Source organism: Pleurodeles waltl, chromosome 8 (assembly GCF_031143425.1).
Source record: "Pleurodeles waltl isolate 20211129_DDA chromosome 8, aPleWal1.hap1.20221129, whole genome shotgun sequence".
NCBI lineage: Eukaryota > Metazoa > Chordata > Amphibia > Caudata > Salamandridae > Pleurodeles > Pleurodeles waltl.
The window spans coordinates 249,842,860-249,861,967 of record NC_090447.1 but is presented as its reverse complement, the minus strand read 5'-3'; the positions used below and the strand labels follow the sequence as shown (position 1 = coordinate 249,861,967).

The window sequence follows — 19,108 nt, the reverse complement described above, 5'->3', positions numbered from 1 at the left end:
TTCACCGGCTCACACCACCTTAAGCCAAGGTGACCAGGACCAAGATGCTTGGGACTTATAAGACGCCCCAGTGTCGGACAACAGTCCTGAGGCGTATCCTACAAAGCCCTCACCACCAGAAGACAGCACAGCATATTCACAAGTGGTGGCTAGAGCAGCAGAGTTCCACAACGTGTCTCTACACTCGGAGCCTGTCGAAGATGACTTCCTCTTCAACACCCTCTCTTCCACACATAGCACCTACCAAAGCCTGCCTATGCTCCCAGGAATGCTAAGGCACGCAAAGGACATATTCAAAGAGCCTGTCAAAGGTAGGGCAATAACACCGAGGGTGGAAAAAAAATATAAAGCACCTCCCACAGACCCAGCTTTCATCACCTCACAACTGCCACTAGATTTGGTTGTGGTAGGGGCGGCTCGCAAGAGAGCAAACTCCCACACATCGGGCGATGCACCACCCCCAGATAAGGAGAGCCGAAAGTTCGATGCAGCCGGTAAAAGGGTCGCAGTACAGGCTGCAAACCAGTGACGCATCGCAAACTCTCAAGCGCTCCTAGCGCGATATGACAGAGCCCACTGGGATGAGATGCAACACCTCATTGAGCATCTACCCACAGAACTACAAAAGAGGGCGAAACAAGTGGTTGAGGAGGGCCAAAACATCTCCAATAACCAGATACGCTCCTCTATGGACGCAGCGGACACAGCAGCAAGAACGGTTAACACGGCAGTAACCATCCGAAGGCACGCGTGGCTACGAACATCTTGTTTTAAACCAGAGATACAGCAGGCGGTGCTCAATATGCCATTCAATGAGCAACAATTGTTCGGACCTGAAGTGAACACGGCAATTGAGAAGCTAAAAAAGGACACTGACACTGCAAAAGCCATGGGCGCGCTCTACTCCCCGCAGAGCAGAGGCACTTTCAACACCTTCCGCAAAATAACCTTTAGAGGGGGGTTTCGGGGTCAATCCACACAACCCAGTACCTCACAATCAACACCGTCCACCTACCAGGGACAGTACCAAAGGGGAGGCTTTCGGGGCCAATACAGAGGGGGACAATTCCCTAGAAGCAGGGGAAAATTTCAAGGCCCCAAAACACCTACAAACAGTGACTCACACGTCACTCATCCCCTCCACACAACACCAGTGGGGGGAAGAATAAGTCAGTATTACCAAGAGTGGGAGAACATAACAACAGACACTTGGGTCTTAGCAATTATCCAACATGGTTATTGCATAGAATTTCTACAAATCCCTCCAAACATACCACCAAAAACACAAAATATATCAAAACAACATTCGGACCGCCTAGAAATAGAAGTTCAAGCATTACTGCAAAAGAACGCAATAGAACTGGTACCAGATACACAAACAAATACAGGGGTTTACTCACTGTACTTTCTAATACCAAAGAAGGACAAAACACTGAGACCAATCCTAGACCTCAGAACACTAAACACATACATCAAATCAGAACACTTTCACATGGTCACGCTACAGGAAGTGTTACCATTGCTTTAGCAACAAGATTACATGACAACCTTAGATCTCAAAGACGCGTATTTCCACATACCAATACATCCGTCGCACAGGATATACCTACGGTTCGTATTCAAAGGAATACATTACCAATTCAAAGTATTGCCGTTCGGTTTAACAACTGCACCAAGAGCCTTCACAAAGTGCCTAGCAGTAGTGGCTGCACACATCAGAAGGCAGCAAATACACGTATTCCCGTATCTAGACGACTGGCTAATCAAGACCGACTCACTGACAAGGTGCTCACTCCACACAGATCAGGTCATACAAACCCTCTACAAACTCGGTTTCACCATCAACTATGCAAAATCACACATTCTGCCGTGCAAGGTACAACAATACCTAGGAGCGACAATAGATACAACAAGGGGAATAGCCACTCCAAGTCCACAAAGGGTTCAAAATTTCCAAAAACGTATACAACGCATGTATCCAACACAAAGAATACAGGCGAGGATGATATTACAACTCCTAGGCATGATGTCCTCATGCATAGCCATTGTCCCAAACGCAAGGTTGCACATGTGGCCCTTACAACAGTGCCTAGCATCACAATGGTCACAAGCACAGGGTCAGCTTCTAGATCTGGTGTTGATAGACCGCCTAACATACCTCCCGCTTCTATGGTGGAACAATATAAATTTAAACAAAGGGCGGCCTTTCCAAGACCCAGTGCCACAATACGTGATAACAACAGATGCTTCCATGACAGGGTGGGGAGCACACCTCAATCAACACAGCATACAAGGACAATGGGACGTACATCAAAGAAAGCTGCATATAAATCACCTCGAACTACTAGCAGTTTTCCAAGCATTAAAAGCATTTCAACCAATCATAACTCACAAATACATTCTTGTCAAAACGGACAACATGACAACAATGTATTATCTAAACAAACAGGGGAGGGACACACTCGACACAGCTGTGCCTTCTGGCACAAAAAATATTGCAATGGGCAATTCACAACCACATTCGCCTAATAGCACAGTTTATTCCAGGGATCCAGAATCAACTTGCAGACAATCTCTCTCTCGATCACCAACAGGTCCACGAGTGGGAAATTCACCCCCAAATTCTAAACACTTACTTCAAACGTTGGGGAACACCTCAAATAGACTTATTTGCAACAAAGGAGAATGCAAAATGCCAAAACTTCGTATCCAGATACCCACACAGGCAGTCTCAAGGCAATGCCCTATGGATGAACTGGTCAGGGATATTTGCGTACGCTTTTCCCCCTCTCCCTCTCCTTCCATATCTAGTAAACAAATTGAGTCAAAACAAACTCAAACTCATACTGATAGCACCAACATGGGCAAGGCAACCATGGTACACAACACTGCTAGACCTATCAGTAGTACCCCACGTCAAGTTGCCCAACAGGCCAGATCTGTTAACACAACACAAACAACAGATCAGGCATCCAAACCCAGCATCTCTGAATCTAGCAATCTGGCTCCTGAAATCCTAGAATTCGGACACTTAAACCTCACACAAGAATGTATGGACGTCATAAAGCAAGCTAGAAGACCATCCACTAGACACTGCTATGCAAGCAAATGGAAAAGGTTTGTTTGCTACTGCCATCATAATCAAATTCAACCATTACACGCATCTCCAAAAGATGTAGTGGGTTACTTACTACACTTACAAAAATCGAACCTGGCCTTCTCTTCCATTAAAATACACCTAGCAGCAATATCTGCATACCTGCAGATTACCCATTCAACTTCACTATTTAGAATACCTGTCATTAAAGCGTTTATGGAAGGCCTGAAAAGAATTATACCACCAAGGACACCACCCGTTCCTTCATGGAACCTCAACATCGTCTTAACAAGACTCATGGGTCCACCCTTTGAACCTATGCACTCTTGCGAAATACAATTCCTAACCTGGAAAGTTGCATTTCTCATCGCCATCACATCTCTAAGAAGAGTAAGTGAAATTCAGGCGTTTACAATACAAGAACCTTTTATCCAACTACACAAAAATAAAGTAGTCCTAAGGACCAATCCTAAATTTTTGCCAAAGGTTATTTCACCGTTCCACCTAAATCAAACGGTAGAGCTACCAATGTTCTTCCCACAGCCAGATTCCATAGCTGAAAGGGCACTTCATACATTAGACGTCAAAAGAGCACTAATGTACTACATCGACAGAACTAAACACATCAGAAAAACTAAACAACTGTTTATTGCATTTCAAAAACCTCACGCAGGAAACCCAATATCGAAACAGGGTATAGCCAGATGGATAGTTAAGTGCATCCAAATCTGCTACCTTAAAGCAAAAAGACAACTGCCCATTACACCAAGGGCACACTCAACCAGAAAGAAAGGCGCTACCATGGCCTTCCTAGGGAATATTCCAATGCACGAAATATGTAAGGCAGCCACATGGTCTACGCCGCACACATTTACCAAGCACTACTGTGTAGACGTGCTATCAGCACAACAAGCCACAGTAGGCCAAGCCGTACTAAGAACCTTATTTCAGACTACTTCCACTCCTACAGGCTGAGCCACCGCTTTTGGGGAGATAACTGCTTACTAGTCTATGCACAACATGTGTATCTACAGCGACAGATGCCATCAAACTGAAAATGTCACTTACCCAGTGTACATCTGTTCGTGGCATCAGTCGCTGAAGATTCACATGTGCCCACCCACCTCCCCGGGAGCCTGTAGCCGTTTGGAAGTTAGCCTCAACTTTGTACATTTGTAAATATATTAAATCTTAAATAGGTACATACTTATTCACTCCATTGCATGGGCACTATTACTAACAAACAACTCCTACCTCACCCTCTGCGGGGAAAACAATCGAAGATGGAGTCGATGCCCATGCGCAATAGAGACAAAGAGGAGGAGTCCCTCGGTCCCGTGACTCGAAAGACTTCTTCGAAGAAAAACAACTTGTAACACTCCGACCCAACATCAGATGGCGGGCTATGCACAACATGTGAATCTTCAGCGACTGATGCCACGAACAGATGTACAGTGGGTAAGTGACATTTTCATTTCCAGTCTTTTTCCAATTTCTGTTCAGCCATTTACACAGCGTGAGGTAGTGCAGTAATCGTCTTCTCTCCTCAAGGATTTGTGATTTCTGATGTCAGTAGCCACCAATCACCCCAGACGATGGCAGGAAAAGACTAAGTTATGAGACGGGGTTGACCAATTTATGTGGCAAGAAAAGTCCAGTTCTGATTTTACAATGCTAATAGCTATAACTCAAGAAAATGCAAGGCCTGTTGTATCCCAAATGCTTTTTGTTATGTAATTGAATATCGCTTCATTTTCTTAGCTTTCAATTGTAAATCACTGTGCAAGAAAAATACCTTTTGACAAAACCTCATCAGACTTGTGTGATATTATGGCTAACTGGTTACACTGATGCGTCCTTTATGGATACATTTTTAGAAATGCTAGCATGCATCAACATGTTTTACTAAATGATGCTTCAAAGAAATGGTACCTAAAATGTTTTGATTTTGAAATCAAAGAATCCACAATTGGAGCATCTTGGGAGCATCGTACGTAGCCTCATTGTTTAACTTTGCAAATGTGTGTACACGTTTTTATAGTGGAACTACTACAGTAGTGCTGCCCGAGCTTACATTTCTTTAGAGCACGTTCACCCTAATAATAAAGGCTTTGTATGAATGAACTATAAATACAAGTTCGAACAGCATTTCGAACTTGTAAAATGCTGAAAAGCATTACTGTAGACAATGCCCTTCCCTGATCCATAATGTGGTACGGTAAACTGGCAGCCAAAGGGCTTCTACTGCAGCGGGTTGGGTCTACTTGTCCCAAGGACAAAATTAATATGAAAACTTGTCCTTGACCCCAAATAATATGTCCTGGGTGTCGGGCTATAGGAATTCCACACCGCTGAGTTACACCAATTGCTTCTTGCTAAATTAGACATTTTGTCTAATTTGAGGAAATGGTAAACTTTGAGTTTTTCCATGGGTTTCACACCTCTACAAACTTCAAGTAAGTAGGGAGCTCCCGCACTCACATTGTCCTGCATTCATTATTGGTTTGCTTATCATGGCCCCCGTATACTGAGCTTTAGGACACCAGAAGTCGGTCTAGAACCATTACTTGGAAACCACTTGTATACCACCCATACAGATTGTTGGTCTAGGTGGCAGGATGTCCTGACAGGTTACACACCAGTCTTATTGCGGACTTAATCTCACTGTTACATTTTCCTCCCTGATTGGCAACAGGTTGGAAGCACAAACACTATGCCATTGACACCTTTATTGTCTTTCATGGCTGTTTATTCTGTTGCACTTACATGCAATTCGGTGTACTGGATCTGTGCGGTGCCAAGCTGTACGATACGATATACTGTTTCCAGCGTTACTGTACAGCCCTGAAAGTCATTGTGACTAAACGTGTGTTGGCTGTCTATTCTCATTGGACTGTGACCTGTGATGTATGACTTGTGAAGAATAAAATACAACCACTCAAAACTACAGATTTACAGCAGTTATTTACATGCGGATTGGACTACCTTTTGTGTGCCCTGTTTTAAAATATATATCCTACCTTGAAGGACAGTTCAACTCAACCTGGGTGAGCTTGGCCCCTGCAGGGTCAAACATTGCTTAATAGTTGTGCTTGACAAGTTTTGTGTGTATTAATGGAACCAGGGCTACAATATGTAAGGGGAGGCACACACACTCACACTCTCCAGGAAGCAGTGTCCTGTATGTCTTAGTGATAAACTTCCAAATTGATGATAGTAAAAGCTTATGAAAAACCTAAAGCAGGGTTTTTACACAGTTTCTCTTTTTCATCTGCACATAGAATCATGATGTAGCCAACAGGATGTTTTGCTAGTAAACTGACTGCCTTAAAAACATAGGAAATGCAAATAATTTACTTTGAAATATTTAAAACAAACCAACATGTTTAATCTTTTTGACTAATTTCAGATATTACAGTTTTATGGAGGAGCAATAAGTTCTGATTCAGGAATGAGTAGTCGAGTACACTTTACCTCTGCTGACCCAAGAGATGGTGATGGGTCAATGGAAATTACAGGATTAAAGTTGTCGGATTCTGGTTCATATCAGTGCAGAGTATCCAAGTTTCCTGGAGGTGACAACAAGAAGCTGTTGCTAACAGTATCTGGTAAGAAACGTACATTTTTTTTTTTTTGTTTGCAATTAACCAGTTCTGTTGCTGATATTTTAAACAATACAGAGTTTAGCCTTGTTTCTGGCTTTTGCCCAGGTGCATAATAAACTGTGGCTAAATTTTACTTTGTGGCGTTAACTCGGCATCTGCTTTTGCATTTAGCAGAATTCACACAAAAAAAGGAAATATGTCATGTCAAAGCTTGTGTTTACTTACGAAATCCCACTCAACAAATAGGGCAAAATAAAGTCAACAAGAGACATTTTTTATTTACCTTTGATGCCAATGAGATCCATTTTTGTTTATTTAAAAAAATATGGGGCTTAGATTAGAGTGGGTATTCAAGCGCAATTTGGGTAAGCATTAGTTTGTGAGGTGAAGAGCTACTATGTGAAGTAGGGTTACGGAAAGAGGAAGAAGAATTCGTGGGTAAATCAAGTTTGGCATAGTAAGAGTTCCAAAATTCATTTCACGAACATGGTTTAGGATTATGGATTCTCTGTTTTGGCAATTCATTGTCCTTTAATTTTTAGTCACACCATATATCCAAAATGACTAGTGTGGGGTTCTCACCAGGAGTAAGAAAGCTAAATTAAATGTTTTGAACAAAGTGGTCTTATGGTATGATCGCATATCCTTCACTGTTTAGAACATGCAGAGTGCTATTCTTAAAAATGTTCTTACAAATATACTGGTGTAAGCAAAGAAACACTGGTTTAAGTGAGACAGGTGTAGTACATTACCCAGTAAATCTAATATTTTCTTTATTTTTTCAGTGTTCTACTAAGCATCTTAGGTGCCAGTGGTTCTTTGGAACTGTGCAGTCACTGCGCACCCTTCATCATTCACACAAAGTGACAATGGCTAATTCTGTTTAGTAAAACATAGTTCTGGAGTGCACAATTACAGCCAGGTAGCCACTTTTAAAACAGTGGCACTAGATGGCTTGCACTTAGCCATGGCACTTTCCAACAGCTATACACGTGGCTTGAGCATAGTGTTCTATGTGATCTGGGAGTTGAATACAAACATTTGATGTAAAATGCCATGACCTGCAGTTACTTGGCAATGTGTAACATAAATACATTGGATAGTAAAGATTGGAAGTCATTGCTTAAGAGCTTTCTGACTTGTAATTTTCGATTTTCACTTTTAGCTTTGTATCTGATTGTGAAGACCCAGTTCTTGTTAATATTGTCCCATTAGTTCTCATTTTTCTGCTTAGGGATATGTTTTAAAATCACAAGTTCTGCCTTTTTTGTGAAGAGGAGTGTGGTGATAATAGCTAATTCACTTTGCAGCAGTCCTTAAAATGGAATGAACATTCCTGATCAGACTTGAGAGATCCTTTCTCGTCCCCCTGTGACCCTCGGCCAGAATGCTGTTGGAGATGCATGGTGTGGGATGGCCCTGTAAGCATGCATCAGAAATGAGAATAAGATGGAAGCATTGGTTAGAGTAGCTGGTACATAAGGGAGCATTTGCAGCGACCTATGTGCTACGGTGAGCTAATTTGATTAGCTGCTTTGTCTGGCTTGTTTAGGTTACTGACCTCTTCTGAGCAATATTCTGTCTGGTCATAAGCTAATTTGAAGAGGGCTTTCGTGTAAACCAGGTACTCTGCTCCTAAGTCAGGCATATATGAGACACTGTAGCAGCACTGTAGACCGGATCTCTAGCCTTGTGTGCGCTGTGCCCTGCCAAAAATGATGACTTCTTAATCCAATAAAGAAAGTCCCATGCAAAGTCTGTGGCCTATATCTTGGGAGCATTACTATTTTCCTGAGGTTGTGGATAGTCCGCACATTGCTATAATATCACATGGTCACAGCAGAACCATCTAATGGCCCGGGATGCAGAGAGGGCTGCTGCTTCTCTCCTGAATCTTGCTTGCTGAAGCTCTAGAATGTCTAAGACTATACATAAAATATCTATGCGAAGGCCCTTAGTGGAATAGCTGAAATACAAGTTAACAAGAATTATTAGAGACTGTGGATAGATATAGTGGTAAGTCTGGGTGAAGAAAGCCAGTGAGGGGAACAGGGATCACTATCCCTCAGCAGCTGAAAATGTAATGCTGAGGCAAAGCCAGATACCAGTGTCTCAAGGCATAGACTCTGTCTGAAGCCCAGTAAGGAGCACCTGTCTGACAGAGACCTGAAACATGGGACATCAGCTTGCCAATGTCCTTTGGCCCAGATGCTGAGGAGTGCTTTTGATGAAAGGGAAATAATCTGTGAAAACATTGAGCTGTATTACAAAAAAAGGCACCAGACCAGCGGGTAAACTGTTTTCCAATGTTGAACAGCACAGCTTGATTGGCAGATCCTATGGACACTGAGGTCTTGGGAGAAGAGGAACAATATGTTTTAAACTTTGGTATATCGCCCCCCCTTGTACACATCAAACAACATTGTGCAAATTATATAAATACCTTCCTAACAGTGGGAGAATGGGGTTCAAGAACAACATCAAACTGTGCACAAGGGAGAATATTTTAATAAATGAACCAAATTGAATGAAGCATAAAACACCCAAGTTATGGGGAATGAGAATGGTTAATTTAGGAATCCAAGAACAACTGTACAGGGAACTCTATGACCTCGGAGATATGACCCAGATAGAGTATTGCTCAGAACCCCAAGAATAGCTCAGTAACCTAAACAAGCTAGACAAAGCAGCTAATCCCTCATACGAAGCACAGATCAGGTCACCCTACAAATATACCACCTCTGGATTCAGTCAAAGAATTGCTGCAACCACTTGGAGAAAATTACAGCATCCATCCCCACCAGCATAGTGGCCCATCAACTGAAAGAAAAGGCATAGCAGGACATGCAGAATGCAGTCTTGTGATACTCCACCTCCACATCTGTCTGATTAGTTTAAAGATAAGAATACTGTAGGAAATCCTCCCTTCCTGTGTAGTCACCCTGAACCTTTCGCCTTTTGCTGAACACTACATTTTTTGCTGCCTTTAGAACTCTCTGCACTTCACCCATGCTAACTAGTAGTATGGTGCCTGATCTCCCCCCTTAAAACATGGTTGTATTGGCATACTTTTAATTGGTATATTTAACTTGCCTTGAAGTCCCTAGTTTTTGATGGATACATCTACCTGTGGATTCCTCACCATTTTAATATTTCTAGTGCGCCAGCATTCGACTGAAATATTTTCTTTCTAGCCCTCCACGTCGACAATGATGTCACAATAGAATGACTCTGCATGCGATGTCGTTGGAGCCATAAGAAGTCCTCGCTGGCGTGCTGACATCAGTTCCTATTTTTTCACACCTTCAACGCTAATGGTTTTTGTACCTCTCCAGGTGTTACACTGTGTAGAGAGAGCTCTTTGTCAAAATCTTTTTCTTGCAACAATGTCTCTGCCGGAGAATTCTAGCTTTAAGCCTTGTTGGGAGTGTGGGGGGGTCATAAATCTGTAACTGACCATCACGAGAACTGTCTTTGGTGCCTGAGGTCAAACTGCATCGTTGGTGGATGCTCTCCATGCCAGATTAGGAACCCGATGGCACTTAGAGAGAGAAGCTAAGCTGTTGCTGGCGAATGCCAAGATGGAAATGCAAGGCTCCGTCACCTTCAGGGATGATGGTGCCGATACCAACGTTGGATAAAGTTCGTCTGGAGTAGTCATTCAACACCTACGAGGGGAAAGGTCCCGGCTCTGGCTTCGAGGCGCCGCAACATACATCCTCCGCGTCAGTTCATTCTTTATTGACACGGAGATTGGAGACTAGGTTAAGGTCAAGAAGAACAGAAATAGCTGGAGGAGCATCCGGATTTGGAGGAAGGCAAAATCCCTTTGCCTGCTCATGGCTTTGAAGGGATTGAGGTGGCAAGTGGTCTAGACACCTCCACGGAGTGGGAGTTCCTATCTCCTGGAGGTATTCAGCTTCCAGAAGTAACTTCTTATCACAGTGTGATCAGGAAAGCTGCTGACCTTTTGGAGTTATCATTGTCAACATCGGAGCAAAGGTCCAACATATTGACTGAGGTTCTCCACTCCTCCTCCACTACATAAGAACCTTTGCTTCCATTTAATGAGACCTTTTCTGGGCCAGTTCTGGATTTGTGGTGAAAGCTTGTGTCTGCTCTGGCTGTGTCCAAGGTCGCTGCTAGGAGATCTAGGGCTGCACCTGGTGACCCAAAATTCTTCAGCCAGCATCTGATACCTGAAAGTCTGGTGGTCCAGGCTTTTTGTTCTGCTAAATTGACTCCTTCTTGGGAGTCAGCAGTTCAGTCTGCCAACCCCCTCTACGGATCCTACAGGAGTTGGCGAAGAATTAAGCAACGTGCCTTCCTCCCGCCTTCACTCCATCTTCTGCTGTAGGAACTGGTCAGGAAATCAGCCCTAGTTCTCTCCCCTTTCAGCACCATGTGTTGCCCATAGTGTGGAAGGTTTATTCATTTTCTTCAAGAGTGGGAGTTTATAGCATCAGACTCATGGGTGTTGAGCATTGTAGGAAATGGGTATGCCCTTCCGTTTCAGGAGTTCCCCCCTCCTTTCTCTCCCCAGCATTCTTTTTGTTCAGAGGATCACCTGTTGCTTCAGCAGGAGGTACAAAATCTGCTGTTATAGGGCACAGTGGAATTTGTTCCGGAGCAGGCAAGGGGATCAGGGATGTTATTAAAGGTATTTCCTGATCCCCAATAAAGATAGTTGGTTGAGGCCCATCCTAGACCTGAGGATTTTCAATAGGTACCTCAAACAGGAGAAGTTCAAAATGCTGCACCTAGCGCAGGTGCTTCTAACTCTGGACAAGGAAGACTGGATGGTTTCCATCATTTTCAGGATACATATTTCACATCCCCGTTCTGCAGTCTTGCAGAAAGTATCTCCGGTTCATGGTAGGGCGCAGCACTACCAGTTTGCGGTTCTTCCTTTTGGTCTTACTTCCACACCTAGAGCCTTCTCAAAGGTGATGGCAGTGGTTGCAGCTCATCTCAGAAGGAGGGGAATATCAGTATTCCCTTACTTAGATGATTGGCTGCTCAAAGCCAAGTCTCCAGAGGTAGCGCTGCACCATTTGCAGGTGAGAACCTAGTAGTTGTTCAACCTGGTCTTTTAGTTAAAATTGCCCAAATCTCACCTGAAGCCCTCTCAGTGCCTCCTGTTAATAGGGACAGCACTGGACACAGCATTGAATTAAGCAGATCTTCGATGGAGTGTGGACCGCAACCTATCGCAGGGGAGGCAGTTTTGTCTTTCACTTCCGGTGACCGCAGCCATAACAAATGCTTCCACTGTAGGGTGGTGAACACATCTGGGGGATCTGGAGGTCAAAGGGACTTTGTCTGCAGTGGAAGAAATGTTTCAAATCAATTTGTTGGAGTTATGTGCAATACCTCTGGCTCTCAAGACCGTCCTCCCTTCCATGTGCGGTTAGTCGGTTCAAGTCTTAGCGGACAGCACCTGGATGGAAAAAATACCATGCTCCCTGACCACTAGAACAGTCATGTCCACTAAATGATGATGGCTACATAGATCCGTGAATGTGGAATTTGCTCCATAAGTGACGAGGCATTATAAATCGTTACGATATAATCATGTAAAATTTTCACATGATTTGTATTTAAAATGGATTAAGCTCCAAAACACGCAATACATAACCTGGTCCTGGCAACATGATTGAAAACCATGTCCTTCACCCCTGTGGAGGTATAATGTCTGTTCAAGAACAAAAATCCTCAGTGGGGCCCTCAGCAGACCCATCTCCAGCGTCTGGCCCTAATATAAGCTCTAGGAGATCTGGGAATGTGAAGCCAAAACCCACTCCTACTCTAAGTTGAGGACACAGACTAGTTTCTGCTCTTGGTCCAAGTCTTTGCTTAAGTCCAAGCCCAAAAAGATGCAAAAGAAGTTCAGGTGGGCGTTGTCCCAGCTTTGTTACTTTATTTCTGAGAAGACAAGAGGATGTCAAGGTTGACTCTTGTTCTCGCTCCCAGTACTCCATCGAGGCGCTGATTCATATGCACCCCAGATTTCCACACCCTGAGATTCAGGGACCATTGGTGACACACAACAGTTTGAGGCATTTAGGAAGTCATGCTTTTAATCTTCGGCACCCTACTAGATTCCACTGGTGCACTTTAAGGCCTCATGGTAAAGCTTGAAACTCATACAGCCCTCAGTGCCACCTATATCGCTTGAAAGTTTTTAGGTGCTCAAGTACCTACTGAGCACCATCATCCATTCCAGGTCGTGCCTTGTCGAGGCTGGCCACAATGCCAAAGGAGAATGCCAGTCCCATTGACCTCTCTGACTCTGAACCAAATCAGCCTTGTACAACACAGTACATATGCGACTCGCCTTTGTACTCACTAACTCAGTCAAGACAGTGTCTTTGCCTAAGAGCTGCCCTCGAGTGCTTCAACAACTTCTCAGTTGGACTCTGACAGGGCATGCATTGACAAAACAAAATGACTGACCACCAATGTCCGACCTGTTGGCTTTCCCAGTGCTTTTTTATTTTCATGTTTGCCATAATCATAAGTGTTTTTGCAGATTTTTACATTATGAATATTTTTGGAAATACTAGCATGCGTCAATACATTTAGCTAATTATGCTTCAAAGAAATGGTACCTAATATTTCACAGTAGTTTAACAGAACAGTTTCTTTTAAAGTTATATTTTTGTGAACATTTTATTTTGAAAATAAAGAATCGGCAGTCTTACTTTCAAACTCCTGAAAATATTTGCATCTAGTCAAAGAGCATTCTGGGAGCATTATACATAGAGCCATATTGTTAACCTTTGCAAATGTGTACATTTTGTAATTTTTTTATTATTATTTTTTTTACTGGAAACACTGATAGAAGGCAGTCAACCTTCCAACATTTAGAGTGCTCACCTTAGTAATAAAAGCTTTGCATTAATGAAGCATAAATACAAGCTTGACCAGCATTATGCATGTTCTAAAATATGGACCTGAACATTACCTCGGCTGCAGACAATTCCCTTCCTTGCTCCACAATGTGGTTCTGTAAACTGACAGTCAAAGGGTTCGTGCTGCAGGGGAGTGGACCTACTGGCCCCAAAGGACGAAATAAACATGAACATTTGTTGTACTTGACCCCAAACAATATGTCCTGTGTGTCTGACAATAGGAATTCCACACCCCTGCATTTGAAAGGAGGATTTTTGTGGTGGCGGACTTTGGTCTTAGGTCGGTCAGTGCTAGCTGGTGGTTAGAAAGTTAGTCAAATACACTTACAGACATTTTTGCAGAGATCTTGTCTGCAGTCACAGAAGAAGTCTTTGCAGGCGTGGCACATAGTATTCATCTTGGCCAGGATTCAGTCAAGTATGTCATAGGTCACATCTGGACACAACCAACTGTTTAAGCATATTGGTTGGAACTAGTGTGGTGCTCCGGTGCACGCATGGATGAGATCCACAGGCTTTTAGAGGGATATTTGTGTCTCTCATGTCTGCCTTTTCACGTATATAAACTTATGCAAGAAGGTCACAGCCCTCAAGTGTGTCAAAGGAATTACAGCTAAATCATGCTCCTTCGTTCTCTTCTCACCTGTAAGGCAGTATCTGCAATAATTTCACCCCATGCAAGCCATTGCTAGGTGATTCACCTACAGGTAGTGTCAAGACCCAGCAACACAACAGCAGGCACCCCCCCCTAGCCCTTTCATGATAGGTAATCCATCAGAGAGCTTCCAGGATAGCAGACACAGCAACCATCTCAGCGCCCAGATCCTGTGGCAGCAGTCTCCCAGCTGCTTTAGTTTGCCCATAGTGATTCACAACCACCCTATGGGGGGGGTTGGCAGAGCCAATAATTTTTTTCCACCATAGGAAAGGCATAACACCCAGCTGGTCGGTCCTGCAGATAGTCCATACGTCCTGTCAGCTCTTTCCGTCATACAACATCTTCCGTCCATATCAGAGTGGCTTTCGGAGGGCCATTTGTCCATTTTGCTGCAGGCAATTCAGGCTTTTTTTAGACAAAGGAGCCATAGTGAGAGTACTTGCCTCGGAAATCAGAAATGAATGTTACTGCTGTTATTTCTTAGTGCTGAAAAGGGGCATTGGCCCTACATCCTATTTTAGACCTTTATCCTAGCAATTTCTTTCTGCAAAAGGACAAATTCAAGATTCTCACTCTGGTACAGGTGCTATTTGCCCTGGATCCAAGACACTGGATGCCAGCGTTGGACCTGCAGGATTCCTGTTTCCATATTCCAGGCATGCAGGCCCACATGCTCTACCTGTGGTTCCAAATGGGTCATCAGCATTTTCAGTTTGCGTGCTCCCTTTTGGCCTTACTAGTGCACCTTAAGTGTTCATGCGGCGGATGGAGATAATTGCAGCATACCGGCAGGTCAGGGGTACCAGTCTTCCTTTACTTCCATGACTGGCTGTGTAAGGCTGGCTCATGAGTCTGTTGTGGACTACCTACGGTCGACAGTGAATCTTCTTATATTACTGGGGTTCATGATGAGTGTGTGAAAGCCCCACCTGTCTCCTTAACATAGGCTCAATTTAACCGTAGCCATCCTGGATATGGTATGCTTTCCGGCCTTCCGTTTGGATCAGTGAGTAGGACATTCAAGCTATGTATGATCCCAGTGTTTCAGCCCTGGTCCTGGATCTCAGTGAGGGTGGCTGTGCATCTTATTAGTCTTTTTTGGCCTCCTGCATCCTGCTTATCGGCCATGCCAGATAGCTCATGCAGGCTCTGCAGTTGGACCTGCACTAAAGGAACCTATAAGATACATCCAGCTTTGGAGCAGAATGCAAGAGACCTTGCAGTGGTGACTGTTAGAACATTGTTAGCCCAGCGGTAGAACCCTCTCCCTACTACTCCCAGAGCGGACAGTGATAAATGCTGCACTGCTGTGTTGGAGTCAATCTATAAGAACCTGGCTCTGCATCAACCTGCTGAAGTTGTGGGCAGTTCCCCTGTTGTTGAAAGCCTTCTGGCTATTCTTCCAATGGGAGTCTGGTTTCGGTCATCACAGACACATCACCACCATGTGGTTTTGTGATAAGCAGGGCTGGTGGAGTCCTGGACTCTGTGCCAGGAGGCCCTGTGCCTCTGAAACAAAGTGGCTATCTTGGCCTTTCCATAATCATGCACCACCTGGCAGGATCTTCAAACATTGGAGTAGACTGACTCAGCTAGTGAAACTTTACTGATCACAAATGCCAGTTACACATGGACTAGCACTGCACTAGCAGAGGGCTTATTGCTGACCAAACTGTTGGGTCTCTTGCTGTTCGTTTTGTCTTTGGCCCTGCAAGGACTTGCAGTTGGCATGGGTAAAGTTTATCTGGCTACCTTTTTGGCATTTTTATATTTACTGAACCAACCATCCTTCATCAAAAAGCTGTTATTCGATTTATCAAAGGTTTGATTTTCCAGTTTCTTCCTAAACCTTTTGTGATGCCGCAGTGGGGCATTAATCTTTACCTTATTTTCCGCATGTGTGCCCCTTTTGAGCTGTTGCTTAGCCATCCTGTCACCGGACATCGAAGACCTTCTCAGTGCGATTACAGCAGCTCATTGTTTAAGTCACTTTCAAGCTTTATCTGTCTAGCCGCCCTACACCACCTTATTTACGGAGATTTTGGCTGTTTGATCTTGCAGCACCATTTGGCCTGGGTCATTCAACAGACCCTTAAGGTGAGTAATCTGCGGTTAGAAGTACTCGTCAGAAGTTACTTACCTTCAGTAACACTTTTTTTCTGGTGTATACTCTTACCTAACCGCAGAGTCCTCTCCACCCTCCCGCTCTGGGACTCTTCTATCTAAAAAGGTCCCAGATTACAGATCTGCACAGTGGCATGAACAACTGTTGTATTTTTAACTCTGCGTCTGAAGGCGCAGTCAGTGTCCAGAAAGAAACTGTCAGCACACATGGGGGTGGCACCTTGTAGGAAAGTAGCCTCTCTTTAGCTTGGTTACCCCACCCCCCCCACCCCTTCTGGCCTGTTTGTCAGTGTGTTTGAATGTGTCTGCCGGGATCCTGCTAATCAGGACCCAAGTCTCTCTCTCTTAACCCCTTAGCTGCTGGGCCTTTTCCCCCCCCAGTGCTGAGCCCTTTTTTGGCTATTTGGGGTAGTTCGCGCTTAGGGCTTCATAACTTTGTCCACATAAGCTAACCACGCCAAATTTGCGTCCTTTTTTTCCAACATCCTAGGGATTCTAATGGTACCCAGAGGTGGTGGTTTCCCCTGGAGGAGACCAAGAAAATAGCCAAAATACAGTGAAAATTTGTTTTTTTCCAAAAAAATTGGAAAAAAGGGCTGTCGAAGAAGGCTTGTGGTTTTTTCCCTGAAAATGCCATCCACAAAGGGTTTCTGGTGCTGAAATCACTATCTTCCCACCTTTCAGGAACGGACAGACTTGAATCAGAAAACCAAATTTTTCAACTCAAATTTGGCATTTTACTGGGACATACCCCATTTCTACTATATTTGGTGCTTTCAGCCTCCTTCCAGTTAGTGACAGGAATGGGTGTGAAACCAATGCTGGATCCCGGAATGCTAAACATTTCTGAAACCTAGACAAAATTCTGAATTCAGCAAGGGGTCATTTGTGTAGATCCTACAAGGTTTTCCTACAGAAAATAACAGCTGAAATAAAAAAATATTGAAATTGAGCTGAAAACAACAGCCATTTTTCTTTGTTTTACTCTGTAACTTTTTCCTGCGATGTCAGATTTCTGAAAGCAATATACTGTTTTGTCTGCTGGACTCTTCTGGTTGCGGGGATATAAAGGGCTTGTAGGTTCATCAAGAACCCTAGGTACCCAGAGCCAATAAATGAGCTGCACCCTGCAGTTGGTTTTCATTCTATCCTGGGTATACAGCAATTCATTTGCTGAAATATGAAGAGTGAAAAAGAGGTATCAAGAAAACCTTTGCATTGCCAAAATGGGATCAAGATAAGGTTTTGAGGAGCAGTGGTTATTTGCACATCGCTGAATTCCGAGGTGCCCATACTAGGATGTGAATTGCAGGGCATTTCTCAAATAGACGTCTTTTTTACACACGCTTATATTTGGAAGGAAAAAATGTAGAGAAAGATAAGGGGCAATAACACTTGTTTTGCTATTCTATGTTCCCCCAAGTCTCCCGATAAAAATGATACCTCACTTGTGTCGGTAGGCCTAGTGCCCGCGACAGGAAATGCCCCAAAACACAACATGGACACATCCTATTTTTTTTATAGAAAACACAGCTGTTTTTTCCAAAGTGCCTACCTGTAGATTTTGGCCTCTAGCTCAGCCGGCACCTAGGGAAACCTACCAAACCTGTGCATTTCTGAAAACTAGAGACCTAGGGGAATCCAAGGAGGGGTGACTTGCGGGGCTCGGACCAGGTTCTGTTACCCAGAATCCTTTGCAAACCTCAAAAAGTGGCTAAAAAAACAAGTTTTCCTAAAATTTCGGTGACAGAAAGATCTGGAATCTGAGAGGAGCCTCAAATTTCCTTCCACCCAGCGTTCCCCCAAGTCTCCCGATAAAAATGATACCTCACTTGTGTGGGTAGGCCTAGCGCCCGCGACAGGAAATGGCCCAAAACACAACGTATACACATCACATTTTTTCATAGAAAACAGTGCCTACCTGTGGATTTTGGCCTCTAGCTCAGCCGGCACCTGGGGAAACCTAGCAAACCAGCACATTTTTGAAAACTAGAAACCCAGGGGAATCCAAGATGAGGTGACTTGTGGGGCTCGGACCAGGTTCTGTTACCCAGAATCCTTTGCAAACCTCAATGTGGCTAAAATAACACGTTTTCCTCACATTTCGGTGACAAAGTTCTGGAATCTGAGAGGAGCCACAAATTTCCTTCCACCCAGCGTTCCCCCAAGTCTCCCAATAAATATGATACCTCATTTGTGTGGTTAGGCCTGGTGCCTGTGACAGGAATAGATTACACAACGGTCAATGTTGGTCCTTACGTGAGGCAGCTGTTGACCCTGGGGTGATCCATTCCTGATACAGGCACTAGGTGTAGGCACTCAAGTGGGGTAGTGTTTTTATCAGGACAGGTGAGGAGTCACTGGGTGGTAGGAATGTTGTGGATCCCAGCATATTCCTGTAGTTTGTGTGACAGAAATGCGAGAAAAATTTAGTTTTTTTTCAACATTTCAGCTTTGCAGGGTATTCTGGGTAAGAAAACTTTGGGGAATCCACACAAGTCACACCTCTGTGGACTCCCCCGAATGTCTAGTTTCCAGAAATGTTTGGGTTTAGTGTGTTTCTCTATATGGCCGCCGAATCCAGGACCAAAAACACAGGTGCCTGCCTTACAAAACCAGTTTGTTTTGCCATAGACAATTTTGATGTCTCCACAATATGATTTGGGTGGTGGAATTTGGGGCTGAACTAAATTGGGGAGCTCCCAAGAGA

General features: G+C 43.9%; 1 protein-coding gene across 2 annotated transcripts in view; it reads left to right on the top strand.

The window, feature by feature from the left end:
- CXADR (CXADR Ig-like cell adhesion molecule) overlaps positions 1-19,108 on the top strand; it is a 345,157-nt gene that overhangs the window by 114,138 nt on the left and 211,911 nt on the right. For both annotated transcript variants that reach the window (XM_069204105.1, XM_069204106.1), the window contains exon 3: positions 6,507-6,705. In XM_069204105.1, the coding sequence (XP_069060206.1) occupies positions 6,507-6,705 (199 nt within the window). The remainder of the gene's footprint in view (positions 1-6,506; positions 6,706-19,108) is intronic.